At 34.7% G+C, this 17,433-nt stretch overlaps 1 protein-coding gene across 1 annotated transcript in view; it reads left to right on the top strand.

Moving 5' to 3' along the window:
- LOC133052729 (uncharacterized) overlaps positions 1-17,433 on the top strand; it is a 109,749-nt gene that overhangs the window by 26,669 nt on the left and 65,647 nt on the right. Inside the window, exons 2-3 of the mRNA XM_061137597.1 lie at positions 1,245-1,407; positions 17,374-17,412. Coding sequence (XP_060993580.1) covers positions 1,245-1,407; positions 17,374-17,412 — 202 coding nt within the window. The remainder of the gene's footprint in view (positions 1-1,244; positions 1,408-17,373; positions 17,413-17,433) is intronic.

The following is a 17,433-nucleotide window of genomic DNA, read 5'->3' as shown; positions in this document are numbered from 1 at the left end:
TCAGCATAATTAAATATATATGTGCATTTGACAAGTTGTAAAAAGCAGTTTAAATATTCCTCATGAAATCTTACTTACATTATCTTATTAGTTAACAGTTTTTCTAAAGATATTGTAAAGGTAATCATTCCCCTGACTTAATGATTTTTTAAAATACAAATAAGTGGAATCTGTATTAATTAACTTATACTGTTATGTTCCAGAGTATGAATTAGCCATACTCACTATAGCTTAGTCAGTAAAGAATCTGCCTGCAGTGCAGGAGATGGGTTCAGTTCCTGGGTTGAAAAGGTCCTCTGGAGAAGGAAATGGAAACCCACTCCAGTATTCTTACCTGGAGAATCCCATGGACAAATGAGCCTGTCAGGCTATGGTCCATGGGATTGCAAGAGTTGGACACAACTTAGTGACTAAACCACCACTATCATAGGGAAGCCCAATATCAAATTTCAAGCAAATTATAAGTTTATTTTATTTTTACTATTTCCACTTAACTACTATTATTATTATGAATAACCAAAGGTGAATGATAATTTCATAATTTATTTATAGTCTTTTGATGATTTAGTTATTCATAGCTCAGCAACCTTTCATGTCAGTTATATTATTTTCTCCATCGTATAATACACTGTGTTATGTTTTTATGGTTCCTCTAGTTTCTCTCTAAATAGATCTGAATATATGTGGAAGAAGCAGTTCACTAAAACATATATGTGAGAAGTGTGGATTTTTATATTTTGAATATAGTTTTGAAGCACTTTATCCAAGAGTTTGCACCCTCCCAAAATAGTTCACATATATTTAACTATGTAGATTTGTTGTTGATAAAATTCCTAATATCAAAGCACTCACAAATAAAAAACTGTATTTTATCTCACTTCACTTAAGTCCTTTTTAGGTATTATTATAACAGATTCTAAATATGTTTTAGTTATCCTCTCTGACTGCTCTTATATATTTAAATATACAAGATATACAAGATACAAATAGGATCTCTTGAGTGAGTTAAATTTTTCACTGAAGCATTTTTGTAAAGACCTATAAAAATTGTCCTTCCTAAGCTTTTCTCACTAAAGATGCTAAATTTAAGATGAAGTGGTGAAATAAAGGGTGGAAACAGCTCTTTGATAATGACAAAAGAGCCACAAGCAAGTCTATTCCAATAGAATTGTGTAATTATCTTTACAAGGATGTATAGTCTCTGTTTTCCTGACATCTCCTTAACTCTTTTGTGTCTTTCTCAGAGTTGATTATAGTTTTCGTGTATATGGAGAAAAATTTGAAAGAGCAGAAATAAATGACGAGAAGCTACTTAACATCAACCAGCAAAAACTTAATAAACTTGGCATAATCCGAACTTCCCACCAGGATATCATATTAAAAGCAGTCACTAATATCTATAAAAAAGTGAGTATAACTGTGTACTATATTGCCTGTCTTTCTAGCTCAAAAAAATAATAATAATTAAAGGGAAAAAGTGTGCTAAATGATCTACAGTAAAATGCAGCTTATTGCCTTTTCAGTTCAAAGGTTATTTTGACTGATATGGTCTCTAATTACTCTGCTTAAGAATTCTGTGTGCCCCTATATTTGAATCATGGCACTGTCCGAAGTGGTTGATATTGCTTACTCTGCCTTGAAGATGTACCCCATAATTCTTGGGAAAACTCAAGGATAATCTTCATAAAGTTACTTTCTCCTAGAAATGAATGTCAGAGGTGGAAGTTCTTCAAAATTATTAATAGCTCAAAAATTCCTCTAAGATCAAAGGATTTAGAAGAAAGCTACATCTACTGAGCCTCTAAATGAATCAAAGAACAATGAGGGAGTTGTCAAGGCCAGATCCAGTATTCTGAACAGCTGATTTGCACCTAGAAATAGAATTGCCATTTTACATAAGAGTCAAGTCAACCAAAAACCAAATAATAAATACAAAAGGCAAACTTATGACTATTTAAGAAACATAAAGAGAGCTTGGAGTTTTTCATTATTTCAGGGTTGTGAACATGCTAAAATCCAACCATCCATTCAACAAATATTTATTGAAAACTTTACTTGGGTAACTCAAGCACTGTTAAATGCTTGTGTCTAGTGTGTTTTATTTGATAGTCTTAAACTTTTATTTCTAAGATATTTAACAATATTCTAATATGTCATGTCTCTTTTGAATAAATTTATCCTTCCACTTTACCTGTAAGCACAGTATATACTCCTTTTAAAAAATAAAGTCTCTTTGTATCTTTTCCTTCATATTCCAGTTAAACTTTACAAGACTTTAACAATAAGTATATTTGATTATACTTTGTATCCTATTAAGTTAGGTATTCACCTGAAACTATTAACTAACAAACACCATGAGAATTCTTACATACTGCCTGAAATGGTGTCCATCCTAAAAAGGCTCAGTTTTAGCAATTGTTTAGACTGTTTAAACACTAGTTAATTTCTGTATGGAACACTTATACTAGAGACTAGTAATCATATCAAGAGTTCAAGTAGTTTTTCCCTACAGTGTAGAACACCATTTTAAAATATTTAATGAGGGAAAAACTTTCACAGTACCAATTTCTTCTTGTTAGCCAGCCATTCTCTAAAATATCTTGGCATCAAAACTCAGTTCTTCCTTGTTCTCAGAAAATCCCATAAGTTAATTTTTGTGATTGTGCTACCATATTACCCATCACCAGCAACATGTTTCTTCTTCTTCTTTTTTTTTTTTTTAATTGGTGGCTCAGTGGTAAAGAGCCCGCCTGCAAAGCAAGAACTACAGGAGATGTGGGTTCGATCCCTGGGTCAGCAAGATACCCTGGAGGAGGGCATGGCAACTCACTGTAGTATTCTTGCCTGGAGAATCCCATAGACAGAGGAGCCTGGTGGGCTACAGTCCATGGGGTCCCGAAGAGTCAGACATTACTGAGAGACTGAGCATGCATGTATAGTTGTTTACATTGTTGTGTTAGTTTCTGCTGTACAAAGAAGTGAATCAGCTATATGAATACATATATCCCTTCCCTTTTGTACCCCCTCTCCCAATTCCACTTATCTAGGTCACCATGGAGCACCAAACTGAGCTCCCCATGCTATACAGCATGTTCCACCACCTATCTGTTTTACACATAGCAGTGCCCAAATATCAATCCCAAACTCCTATTTCATTTCATACTACCTATCCCCCACCCATATCCACACATCCATTCTCTACATGTGTGACTCTTCCTGCCCTAGAAATAGGTTCATCTGTGCTATTTTTCTAGATTCCACATATATGCAGTAATATATGATACTTGTTTTTCTCTTTCTAACTTACTTTACTCTGTGTAACAGACTCTTAAGTCCATCCATGTCTCTGCCAGTGACTCAGTATCATTCTTTATTATGGCTGAGTAATATTCTGCTGTATATATGTACCACATCTTTACTCTGTCGATGGATATTTAGGTTGCTTCCATGTTCTGGCTTTTGAAAATAGTATTGCAATGAACACTGGGGTGCATGTGTCTTTTATAATTACGGTTCACAGGAGGTATGCTCAGTAGTGGAATTACTGGGTCATAAGGCAGTTCTATATTTAGTTTTTAAAGAAACTTCCATCCTGTTCTTCATGGTGGCTGTGTCAGTTTACATTCCTATCAACAGTGACAGAGGGTGCCCTTCTGTTCACACTCTCTCCAGGATTTATTGTCTGTAAATTTTTGGATAATGACCATTCTGACCAGTGTGAGGTTACACTTCACTGTAGTTTTGATCAGCATTTCTCTAATAATTAATGATAGTGAGAATCATTTCATTTGGCTTTTGGCCACCAGTATGTCTTATTTGGAGAAATATCTATTTAGGTTTTCACCCAGGCTTTGATTGGTTTTTTTTTTTTTTTTTTTTTGATATTGAATTTCATGATCTATTTGTATATTTGGAAATTAATCCTTTGTTAGTTGCTTCATTTACAGATATTTCCCCCCATTCTGATGGTTGTCTTTTCATGTCCTTTATGATTTTCTTTGCTGTGTGAAAACTTTTAATTTTAACTAGATCACATTTGTTTATTTTGTTTTTATTTTCCTTACTCTAGGTGGGGGATCAAAAACGATCTTGCTGTGATGTATGGCAAAGAGTGTTCTTCCTCGTTTCCTCTAAGAGTTTCACAGTGTCTGTACATTTAGGTGCTTAATCCATTTTGAGTTTTTGTTTGTGTATGGTGTTAGTGAATGTTCAAATTTCATTCTTTTAAATGTAGCTATACAGTTTTCTCAAGCATCATTAATTGAAGAGACTGTCTTTTCTCTATGGTATATTCTTGCCTCCTTTGTCATAAATTAGGTGATCTCTGTGCTCTCTATCTTATTCCATTGATCTATATTTCTGTTTTTGTGCCAGTACCATACTGTTTTGATGACTGTAGCTTTGTAGTACACACTGAAGTCAGGGAGCCTAATTCCTGTATGTCCATTTTTCTTTCTCAAGATTACTTTGGCTATTCTGGGACTTTTGTATTTCCATGTGAATTATAATATTTTTTCTTTTAATTCTGTTAAAAATGTTATTGGTAATTTGATAGTGATTCGAGTGAATAGATAGATTGCTTTCAGTAATATAGTCATTTTCACAATATTGATTCTTCCTATCAAAGAACATGGTATATCTCTCCATCTATGTCATATTTGGTTTGTTTCATTGGTGTCATAGTGAGTACATGTTTTTACCTCCTTAGATAGTTTTATTCCTAGGTATTTTCTTTCTTTTCTTTTTTTTGCAATGGGAAATGGGATTTATTTCTTCATCTCTCTGATATTACTTTGTTACTGTATAAGAATGCAAGAGATTTCTGTGTATTGATTTTGTATCCTGAAACTTTACCAAATTCATTGATGAGCTCTAGTAGTCTTGTGGTAGTGTTTGACAGTAGCGAAATAATAATGGGTAATTTTCACACCCTGCTTACACATTTGGAAAGATCATCCAGACAGAAAATAAATAAGAAAGCAAAAACTTTAAATGACACAATAGACCAGAAAGACTTAATTGATATTTACAAGACATTCTATCCAAAAGCAGCAAAATACATTTTCTTCTCAAGTGCACCCAGAATATTCTCCAGAATATATCACATCTTAGGTCACAAATCAAACCTTGGTAAATTTAAGAATATGGAAGTCATATCAAGCATCTTTTCCAACTATAGAACTTTGAAATTAGGAATCAATTGCAACAAAATAACTATAAAAAGCACAAATACATGTAGGCTAAACAATATGCTGCTAAATAACAAAGAGATAACTGAAAAAAATCAGAGAAAGAATTAAATAGTACATAAAAACAAGCAACAAAGGAAACATAAGGACCCAAAACCTGTAGGATGCAGCAAAACAGTCCTATGAGGGAAATTCATAGCAATTCAGTCCCACCTCAAGAAATAAAAATCTCAGATAAGCAATTTATCTTTATACCTAAATCAATTAGATAAATAAGAACAAACAAAACCCCAAGTTAGTAGAAGGAAAGAAATCATAAAAATCACAGCAGAAATAAATGATATAGAAATGAAGGAAAAAATAGCAAAGATTAATGAAACTAAAAGCTTGTTCTTTGAGAAGATAAACAAAATTGATAAACACTTAGCCAAACTAATCAACAAAAAAGGAGAGAGTTCAATAAAATTAGAAATGAAAAATGAGAAATTACAACTGATATGACAGAAAAACAAAGGATCATGATACTACTACAAGCAACTGTATGCAAAAAAAAAAAAGTAATCCTGGAAGAAATGGGCACATTTTTAGACAGGTACAGCCTTCCCATGTTGAATCAGGAACAGAAAATATAAATAGACCAATCACAAGTAATAAAATTGACACTGCAACTTAAAGTCTTCCAACAAACAAGCTTCCAGGACCATATGGCTTCGCAGGTGAATTCTATCAAACATTTAGAGAAGAACCAAAACCCATACTTTGCAAACATTTGCAAAAACTTGCAGAGGAAGGAATGCTTCCAAAGCCCATTCTACAAGGGTATCTTCACCCTGATAACAAAACCAGACAATGATGTCACACACACACACAACTGTAAACCAATGTGAAGAGCTGACTCATTGTAAAAAACCCTGATGCTGGGAAAGATTGAAGGAAAAGGGAGAAGAGAGCAGCAGAGGATGAGATGGTTAGATAGCATTACTGACTCAATGGACACGAGTTTGAACAAACGCTAGGAGATGTTGAAGTACAGGAGAGACTGGTATGCTGCAGTCCATGGGGTCACAAAGAGTCAGACACGACCTAGTGACTAAATAAGAACAACATCACTTATGAACATTGACATAAAAATCCTCAACAAAATACTAACAAACATAGTCTAATACACATTAGAAGGATCATACAACATGATCAAGTTGGATTTATCCCAGCAATGCAAAGATTCTTCAATATGTGCAAATCAATCAGTGTGATACACCATATTAACAACTTAAAGAATAAAAGCCACATGAGCATCTCAATAGATGTAGAGAAAGCTTTTGACAAAATCCAACAGTATTTATGATAAAAATGCTCCTGAAAATGAGCAGAGAGGTAATCTACCTCAACATAATCAAGGCCATATATGATATACCCAACGTAAACATCATTCTCAATGGTGAAAACCTGAAAGCATTTCTTCTAAGATCAGGAAAAATACAAGGATGTCCACTCTTGCCAGTTTTATTCAGCATAGTATTGGAAGTCCTTGCCATGGTAACCAAAGAAGAAAAAGAAAAGGAATTCAAATTAGATAAGAAGAAAAACTGTCACTGTTTGCAGATGACATGATACTATAAATAGAGAATTCTAAAGATGTCCCTAGAAAACTTATAAAATTCATCACTAAGTTTGGTAAAGTTGCAGGATACAGCATTAATGCACAGAAATCTCTTGTATTTCTATACACTAACAATGAAAGATCAGAAAGAGAAATTAAGGAACCAATCACATTTACTATTACAACAAAAATAATAAAATACTTAGGAATAAACTTACCTAGGGATGCAAAAGATCTATACTCAGCAGTGATGAAAGAAACTAAGATAACATAAACAGGTGGAAAGATATACCATGTTCTTGGATTGAGAGAATCAATATTGTTAAAATGAGCATACTGCCCAAGGCAATCTATAGATTCAATGCAATCTCTATCAAATTACCAATGGCAAAAGAATTTACCAATTCCATTCTTCATGAAACAAAATTTTAAAATTTGTAAGTAGAAACAGAAGACCTCAAATAGCCAAAGCAAATTGAGAAAGAAAAATGGAGCTAGAGGAATCAGGCTTCCTGACTTCAGACTATACTACAAAGCTACAGTCATCAAAACTATATGGTACTGTCACAAAAACAGATATATAGATCAATGGAACAGGATAGAAATTCTAGAAATAAATAGATGCAGTTATGATCAATTAATCTATAAGAAAGGAGACAAAGCTATACCATGAAGAAAAGACCATATCTTCAATAAATGATGGTGGGAAAACTGGACAGCTACATGTAAAAATCATGAAATTAAAATATTCTTTATCACCAAACACAAAAATAAACTCAACATTGATTAAAAACTTAAAAGTAAGATTAGATGCTATAAAACTTGGAAGAAAACATAAGAACATGCTTTGACATAAGTTGTAACATTATCTGTTTTAGTCAATCTCCTAGAGTGATGGAAATAAATACAAAAATAAACAAATGGGACATACTTGGTTTTGCTATGCAAAAACTTTTGAGTATTTTTAAAATGGGACATAATTTCCTTTGCTATGCAAAGGAAGCTTTTGCATTGCAAAGAAAACCATAAACAAAACAAAAAGACAACTGGTAGAATGAGAGAAATTATTTGCAAGCAGTGTGACTGACAAGGGATTAACAAGGGATTAATAAGGTATTAAGCTCCAAAATATACAAACATTTTATGCAGCTCTATGTAAAAAGAAATGCTATCATCAATGGGCAGACAGTGTAAATAGGTATTTCTACAAAATAAATATTCAGATGGCCAAGAAGTACATGAAAATACACTCAGCATTGCTAATTATTAGAGAAATGCAAATCAAAACTATAAAGTGATATTTACTTACACCAATTAGAATGGTCATCATCAAAAGTCTACAAATGCTGTAGAAGGTGTGGAGAAAAGGGAGCCCTCCTACAGTGTTGGTGGAATGTACGTTGGTACAAACACTATGGGGGATGATATGGACATTTTTAAGAAACTAAAAAATAGAGTTACCATATGATCCAGCAATCCCACTCCTGGGTATATATCTGGGGGAAAACATAGTTGGAAAAAGTACCAGCAACCCAGTAGTCATTGCAGTGCTGTTGACAATAACCAAGACATTGAAGCAACCTAAATGTTCATCAATTGTTTAATGGATGAAGATGATATGGTACATATATAGAATGGAATATTACTCAGCCATTAAAGAGAATGAAATAATGCCATTTCCAGCAACATGGTGGAGCTGGAGATTATCATACTTAATGAAGGCAGTCAGACAGAGAAAGACAAATATATGATCATGCTTATATTCAGAATCTAAATAATATACAAACAAGCTTATTTACAAAGCAGAAACATAGTTACAGGATTTAGAGAATAAGCTTACATTACCAAGGGTAAGGGTGGGAAGAGGGATAGATTGGGAGTTTGAGATTGACATGTACACACTGCTATATTTAAAACAGATCATAAACAGGACCTAATGTATAGCACAGGGAACTCTACTCAATACTCTGTAACAATATAAATGGGAAAAGAATTTGAAAAAGAATATATACATGTTATGTGTACAATTGAATCACTTTGCTGTACACCTGAAACTAAAAGTTGTTAATCAACTATACTCCAATATAATGTAAAATTTTTGAAAAGAAGTGTAAATAAAAAAGAAATAATGGTAAAAAAAAAAAAAAAACAGATTTTTCCACACACTCTGTAATCCAATTTTGTGGGACTCAGATATGTGAGAAATCAGGTTTATCTAATCAAAATTTAAGAGAGCTAATTTTGAAAGCTAACAGCATATAACGTGATAGTGGAAACCTTGGGAAGTGTTGATGAAGAAGATCAGAAAGCTCAATTCAGAGATTTTGAGATAATAATCTTAATAAAATTGTTTGACTTTATGTAGTAAGGAATCATTTATAAACTACTATCCTAGATAATCAAGATAGTGTGATCACTCACCTAGGGCCAGACATCCTGGAATGTGAAGTCTAGTGGGCCTTAGAAAGCATCACAATGAACAAAGCTAGTGGAGGTGATAGAATTCCAGTTGAGCTATTTTAAATCCTGAAAGATGATACTGTGAAAGTGCTGCACTCAATATGCCAGCAAATTTGGAAAACTCAGCAGCGGCCACAGGACTGAGAAAGGTCAGTTTTCATTCCAATCCAAAAGAAAGGCAATGCCCAAGAATGCTCGAACTACCACGCACAATTGCACTCATCTCACACGCTAGTAAAGTAATGCTCAAAATTCTCCAAGCCAGGCTTCAGCAATATGTGAACCATGAACTTCCAGATGTTCAAGCTGGTTTTAGAAAAGGCAGAGGAACCAGAGATCAAATTGCCAACATCCGCTGGATCATCAAAAAAGCAACAGAGTTCCAGAAGAACATCTATTTCTGCTTTTTTGACTATGCCAAAGCCTTTGACTGTGTGGACCACAATAAACTGTTGAAAATTCTGAAAGAGAGGGCATACCAGACCACCTGACCTGCCTCTTGAGAAACCTATATGTAGGTCAGGAAGCAACAGTTAGAACTGGACATGGAACAACAGACTGGTTCCAAATAGGAAAAGGAGTACGTCAAGGCTGTATATTGTCACCCGGCTTATTTAACTTATATGCAGAGTACATCATGAGAAATGCTGGGCTGGAAGAAGCACAAGCTGGAATCAAGATTGCCGGGAGAAATATCAATAACCTCAGATATGCAGATGACACCACCCTTATGGCAGAAAGTGAAGAGGAACTAAAAAGCCTCTTGATGAAAGTGAAAGAGGAGAGTGAAAAAGTTGGCTTAAAGCTCAACATTCAGAAAACTAAGATCATGGCATCGGGTCCCACCCATCACTTTATGGGAAGTAGATGGGGAAACAGTGGAAACAGTGTCAGACTTTATTTTGGGGGGCTGCAAAATCACTGCAGATGGTGATTGCAGCCATGAAATTAAAAGACACTTACTCCTTGGAAGGAAAGTTATGATCAACCTAGATAGCATATTAAAAAGCAGAGACATTTCTTTGCCAACAAATGTCCATCTAGTCAAGGCTATGGTTTTGCCAGTGGTCATGTATGGATGTGAGAGTTGGACTGTGAAGAAATCTGAGCACCGAAGGATTGATGCTTTTGAACTGTGGTGTTGGAGAAGACTCTTGAGAGTCCCTTGGACTGCAAGGAGATCCAACCAGTCCATCCTAAGGGAGATCAGTCCTGGGTGTTCGTTGGAAGGACTGACGCTGAAGATGAAACTCCAGTACTTTGGCCACCTCATGTGAAGAGTTGACTCATTGGAAAAGTACCTGATGCTGGGAGGGGTTGGGGGCAGGAGGAGAAGGGGACGGCAGAGGATGAGATGGCTGAATGGCATCACCAATTCGATGGACATGGGTTTGAGTAAACTCCAGGAGTTGGTGATGGACAAGGAGGCCTGGCGTGCTGTGATTCACGGGATCGCAATGAGTCGGAAATGGCTGAGTGACTGAACTGAACTGAGCTGATCCCATAATACGGGATCCTCAGTGACTAAGTGAGATACAATCCACCTGCAGTGTAGGAGACAGTGTTTGAATCCCTGGGTTGGGGAGATCCCCTGGAGAAAGAAATGACAAAAAATATCCCCTTATTCTATTCTGATTTTAACAGATTTGAGAGGTAAGAGAATAGTAGACATTCTAAAACACACACAAAAGTCAAGAGTTTTTTTTATTTATTTTTTTTTTAATGATGAAAAAAGTAAAGTACTTCCGGGGTAGATGTTGTCAGGAACTGTGGGTTAGATCTCTGAAGAAGGAAATGACAATCCACTCCAGTATTCTTGTGTGGGTAATCTCATGGGCAGGGGAGCATGGCAGGCTATAGTCCATGCGGACTTAGCAACTAAACAACAAACTACTTCAGGGATAGGTGCCATCATGCCCATTTTATAGATGAAAAAACTAAGGGTCATAGAGTTTAATTATTTGCTCTATAATTCTCAGTGAATAAATCATGGTGATGGATCTAGAATTCAGGTCTTCTGGCTTAGTATTCTTACCACCCAATTGAAGCAAAAAGCAAACAAAGAGTGAAGGGGAGTGAAGGACAGAATGAGAGGGATGAGAGGGATCAAGAGACAAGACTATCAGAAGAACCAGGAAATTATTAGAAGTTATGGAGATATATTAGGGAAGACTCTTGTGAGTCCTTTGGGCTGCAAGGAGATCAAACCAGTCAATCCTAAAGGAAATCAGTCCTGAATATTCATTGGAAGGACTGATGCTGAAGCTCAAGCTCCAGTACTTTGGCCACCTGATATGATGAATGGACTCATTGGAAAAGATTCAGATGCTGGGAAAAATTGAATGCAGGAGCAGAAGGGGTGACAGAGGATGAAATGGTTTGATGGCATCACCGATTCGATGGACATGAACTTGAGCAAGTCTGGGAGTTGTTAATGGACAGGGAAGTCTAGTGTGTTGCAGTCCATGTGGTTGCAAAGAACTTGAGCAAGTCTGGGAGTTGTTAATGGACAGGGAAGTCTAGTGTGTTGCAGTCCATGTGGTTGCAAAGAGTTGGACACGACTGAGAGACTAAACCTAACTGAACTGATGGAGATATATGTGAGGAGGAGATTGTCATCCGGGTTAAATGTTACAAAAGATGTAAAATTAACATTTATCACTAATTGTGAGCAGTATAGTTTGAGGCAAAATATTTTCTGACGTTAAAAATGATGTATGTTTGACAAGGAAATATAGGTCAACCAAATACAATAAACTTGTTTGTGTTACTTTTGTTTGAGCCTTCTTAAATATATCATTTGTTCATGGACTATTACTATCATCAGGTTTGCATATTTAAATTCAACAAAAGAAGTATTTATATTTCATACTTACCTGTATTAATCTTTTATTGTTTAATATAGTATTGTCCTGTATTGACTGAAAACCCCAGCAATCCCACTGCTAGGCATACACACTGAGGAAACCAGAATTGAAAGAGACATTTGTACACCAATGTTCATTGCAGCATTGTTTACAATAACCAGGACATGGAGGTAACCTAGATATGCATCGGCAGATGAATGGATAAGAAACCTGTGGTACATATGCACAATTGAATATTACTCAGCTGTTAAAAAGAATGCATTTGAATCAGTTCTAATGAGGTGGATGAAACTGGAGCCTATTATACAGAGTGAAGTAAGTCAGAAAAACAAAGCAAAACAAAAAACACCAATACAGTATATTCATGCATATATATGGAATTTAGAAAGATGATAACGATGATCCTATATATGAGACAACAAAAGAGACACAGAGTTAAAGAACAGACTTTTGGACTCTGTGGGAGAAGGCCAGGGTGGGATTATCTGAAAGAATAGCATTAAATCATGTATATTACCATATGTGAACTAGATCGCCAGTACAGGTTCAATGCATGAGACAGGGCACTCAGGGCCAGTGCACTGGGAGACCCCTGAGAGATGGGATGGGGAAGAAGGTGGGAGGAGGGTTCAGGATGGGGGACACGTGTATACTCATGGCTGATTTGTGTTGATGTATGGTGAAAGCCACTACAATATTGTAAAGTAATTAGCCTCCAATTAAAATAAAAATAAAAACAAACAAACAAAAAAAAACACCTCAGTGCAACCAACTTTTATTTCCCTTGTGGAAGGTTCCTCCATTCTAGAAAGACAAAGGAGCACTTACTGGCAGATGCTGATGTATAATCACAATTTTTTAAACTGTATAGCCTCATGCAGACAGAAAATATTCACTGGATTTGTCATCAAAACTTGACGTTGGAAATCTGTCTTTAGTGGATTTTCCATTTTTGCTATTAAATCTTCTCTTTAATTACGAGAAACAATACTAGTTGGAAACAGTATCGAAGGAAACAGGAGATTTTTGATATTATGAATATTTCTAGCTATGTTCATACTCATTTGACAGTATATACACAGTAAATTAATTTGGATATACCTCAAAAGGTAACCATTGAGGCTTTATACCAATTAATAAATGAAAATTTGGCTTCATATAATTTGTTATGTGAAGATAATTCCTAACATGTATGATAAGATGATATCATTATAAGTAGAATTTCAGCTCTGGAGCATCAAGGATTATATCCTTCAGAGGAGTAGGGAAGTTTCTTTTTCTGGAATGAAATAATAGGAATTACTTGAACTTCAACTCTCCATTTGTCCCTTTGATATCACAGATCACCATAATTAACTACCAGTGCCTTTTAGAGAGTTTGGAGAAACATTTTGAAACTTCACAATTAATCATCTATTCTAGGAAAATTAGCAAAATATAATAAATAATTTTGCAAAAATTAAAAATAGAAGGAATGCTGATGGCTATTTCTCAGGGTCCAATTGTAGTCCATTTTATTACATGAAAAAAATAATTTATGTGTTGTTTTTGGAATCTGTCCTCAAATCTAATTCATGCTTTCATCTGAGAGGGAATACATTGCTGTATAATAAGAAACCTAAGTTTTGACTTCCTGTCTCCAGCTTTTCAGACAGTGGCACCAAGTATGGGTCAGTAGTTTATTTTATGGGATATTTTCCAGTATTTGGCAAATTCTGATAAAGAAAAGCACTCTTTTTCCTTATTGCCACTATTGCTCACTTGTGTAAAACCTCATGTACTTTGGAATTGGGAATAGAGCAGTAGACATTCTGAAAGTTAATATTTATATATGACACTTCTTGAAATATTGACTAGAGAGATGTAATAAAAAATGATTACCTTTACTTCCATGGCGGAATTAATTCTTAAAGTATACTTTAAAAATTCCAGTGAAATCAGCCTGCCAAGCAGTGTTTTCATATCCTCAGGTACAGTTTCCTTTAGCCTTCCTTTTGCCTCTTAGTTCCATACCACTGTAACAAATGGCTGTAAATTGTGAGAATGGAATGTGATTTAAATGATGATGAAGCAGATGGCTTACTCTTCAGCAGTTAGAAAGAAAGTTCAAGTAACTCATTTCTTAGCTTCAAGACAACTCATTCGTATTAATCTTAGCTGCAGTGACCTTTTTGGGGGCTTATTTAATAATAAAATTTAAAAATCTTTGTCTCCCATCTGAAAACATAAACCTTTCTGACATGCACAAAATTTTTCATTAAAATGGTCTTTATTCTTTGTCTTTTTTTTCAAGTACAGTGAAGTTATATTTCAATAACTTTAAACAAATGAAATATGAAAGAAAAAATCAGTTAAATTATTTACTAAGTATCCCAGAACAATGTGTGTTAGTGAATTGCAGCATTTGTGAAGCTTACATTATTAATGAAATATCCTTAAGTGTACTGGTAAAGAAAATACCTAGATATGAAAATAATTGGGACTGCATATGAATGTAAATTAGACATAGTTTTACTGTGCCTTCTGTGATACAATTGTTATGGATAACTAATAGTATGTTCTAAAACATTATCACTTTTGTTGTCTTCATTTCATTCATTATATTATAATTTTAGTGAAGTTGATCTAAACTGAATACTCAAATACTTAAGCCTTTTCACCCAAAGATAAATGGATGAATCTCTGTTCTGTGAAGGGAGCCTATGCAACTAATTTTTGTCTTTGTTAACTTTTACAATACTTGCTTTGCTTGACCACCAATATATGTTTATTTATTTAGTTTGTTTCTATAACTTGGTTCTTTTCATATTTTTATTTTTTAAATTTATTTATTTTAATTGGAGGCCAATTACTTTAAAATATTGTAGTGGTTTTTGCCATATATTGATATGAATCAGACATGAGTGTACATGTGTCCCGCATCCTGAACCCCCCTTCCATCTCCATCCCCATCCCATCCTTCAGGGTCATCCCAGTGCACCAGCCCTGAGTGCCCTGTCTCATGCATCAAACCTGGACTGGCGATCTAGTTCACATATGGTAATATACTTGTTTCAATGCTATTCTCTCAAATCATCACACCCTCAACTTTCCCACAGAGTCCAAAAATCTGTTCTTTATCTCTGTCTCTTTTGCTGTCTCACATATAGGGACATCGTTACCATCTTTCTAAATTCCATATATATGCATGAATATACCATATTGGTGTTTTTCTTTCTGACTTACTTCACTCTGTAAAATAGACTCCAGTTTCATCCACCTCATTAGAATTGATTCAAATGCATTCTTTTTAATAGCTGAGTAATATTCCATTTTGTATATGTACCACAGCCTTCTTATCCATTCATCTGCTCATGGACATCTAGGTTACTTCCATGTCCTAACTATTGTAAACAATGATGAACATTGGGGTACAGGTGTCTCTTTCAATTCTGGTTTCCTCGTTGTGTATGCCCAGCAGTGGGATTGCTGGGTCATATGGCAGTTCTATTTTCAGTTTTTTGTTTTTTTTTTAAGGAATCTCCACACTGTTCTCCATAGTGGCTGTAGTAGTTTGCATTCCCACCAACAGTGTAAGATGGTTCCCTTTTCTCTGCACCCTCTCCAGCATTTATTGTTTGTAGACTTTTTGATAGCAACCATTCTGACCGGCATGAGATGGTACCTCGTTGTGGTCTTAATTTGCATTTCTCTGATAATGAGTGATGTTGAACATCTTTTCATGTGTTTGATAGCCATCTCTATGTTTTCTTTGGAGAAATGTCTGTTTAGTTCTTTGGTCCATTTTTTGATTGTGTTGTTTATTTTTCTGGAATTAAGCTGCAAGAGCTGCTTGTATATTTTTGAGATTCTTTGTCAGTTGCTTAGTTTGCTATTATTTTCCCCCATTCTGAAGGTTGTCTTTTCAACTTCCTTATCACTTCTTCGTTGTGCAAAAGCTTTTAAATTTAATTCGGTTCCATTTGTTTATTTTTGCTTTTATTTCCAGTACTCTGGGAGGTGGGTCATAGAGGATCCTGCTGTGATTTATGTTGGAGAGTGTTTTGCCTATGTTTACCTTTAGGAGTTTTATAGTTTCTGGTCTTACATTTAGATCTTTAATCCATTTTGAGTTTATTTTTGTGTATGGTGTTAGAAAGTGCTTTAGTTTCATTCTTTTACAAGTGGTTGACCAGTTTATGTTTAAAATTGAAGTTCATTTTTCTCTATATTCTTCAACATACCAAGGGAAAAATCTTAACTAATTATAAAGCTATACAACTCAAATAACTTTATATTTTTGGTCTTCTACAGTCTCATTTTTTTCTCATCCTATCAATAGAAAGTAAGGTTAAATATAAAGACTGAAGATGTGTAGTTTAAAAATTAGTACATGGTCAATTATTTCACTCTATGTCTGGCTCTATAGTGGCAGATTGCATGGTAAGCTGAAAGTTAGGGAAATTATGTTAACTATCTCAATAGGTGATTTAACACTTAGAAAGCCTACAGAGCAGGAAGTTCCTCAAGTCCGTTCACAGTTAAATTCAAGAATTGGTAGCTGGTTGATTTTTATATTGACTTTGAGGTAAGTTACAGTTGTGATGGGGGATTTGAGCTATTTGGACAGCTGCTGGAAATGTCATTCTATTAATAGCAAGACATGTGTCTGACTATGACTACCATTCCCTTCCTTCATTACTACTTACTAACTATAAGATAACATGGTCACTCTCTCCTGTGGATACTGTGACTTTTAAACATTTCTTTTGTAGTCAGAATTTGGACCAGAGAAAGAGTTCTTATCATGGTTTGCTTTTCTGAGAAATGAAATTCCCAAGAGTACAAGTCTCCAGACTCAGGTGAATTTTATCTCCGGTTATGGGAGTGGGAACTAAATACATATACATATTATTAATATTTCAGATGATGAATCACTGATCTTGAATGAGAGAGATGCCAGAAGCTTAAGAGATAGAACAGTTTGATCTTAAAAGCCTTATTTACAAAGTTTCACAAACATAAATATTTTATAAGATGTAGAAATGTTGCTTGCAAATAATTATAGTCAGGTTGATTTATAGATGATTAAATAACTGTACTAAAATAATATTATTTAATGCATTTAAGCAATTCCCACAGAAGCAGAACTGAAAATCACTATGCAGAAATTACTACTAACTCATCTTTGCTTTTTTAACAGCTTAACTTCTTTTTAAAAATTTTGATTTTCTTTTCCTCTGCTGTATTTTCTTCATAAATTATTTTTCCCCTTTAGGACAAAGTTGAAGAGCAAGCTATGCAAGGAGAAGATCAGGTAAGAAAATGATAGTAATAG

This window comes from Dama dama, chromosome X (assembly GCF_033118175.1).
Source record: "Dama dama isolate Ldn47 chromosome X, ASM3311817v1, whole genome shotgun sequence".
NCBI classification, from domain to species: Eukaryota; Metazoa; Chordata; class Mammalia; order Artiodactyla; family Cervidae; genus Dama; species Dama dama.
This window is presented reverse-complemented; position numbering and strand designations above follow the sequence as displayed.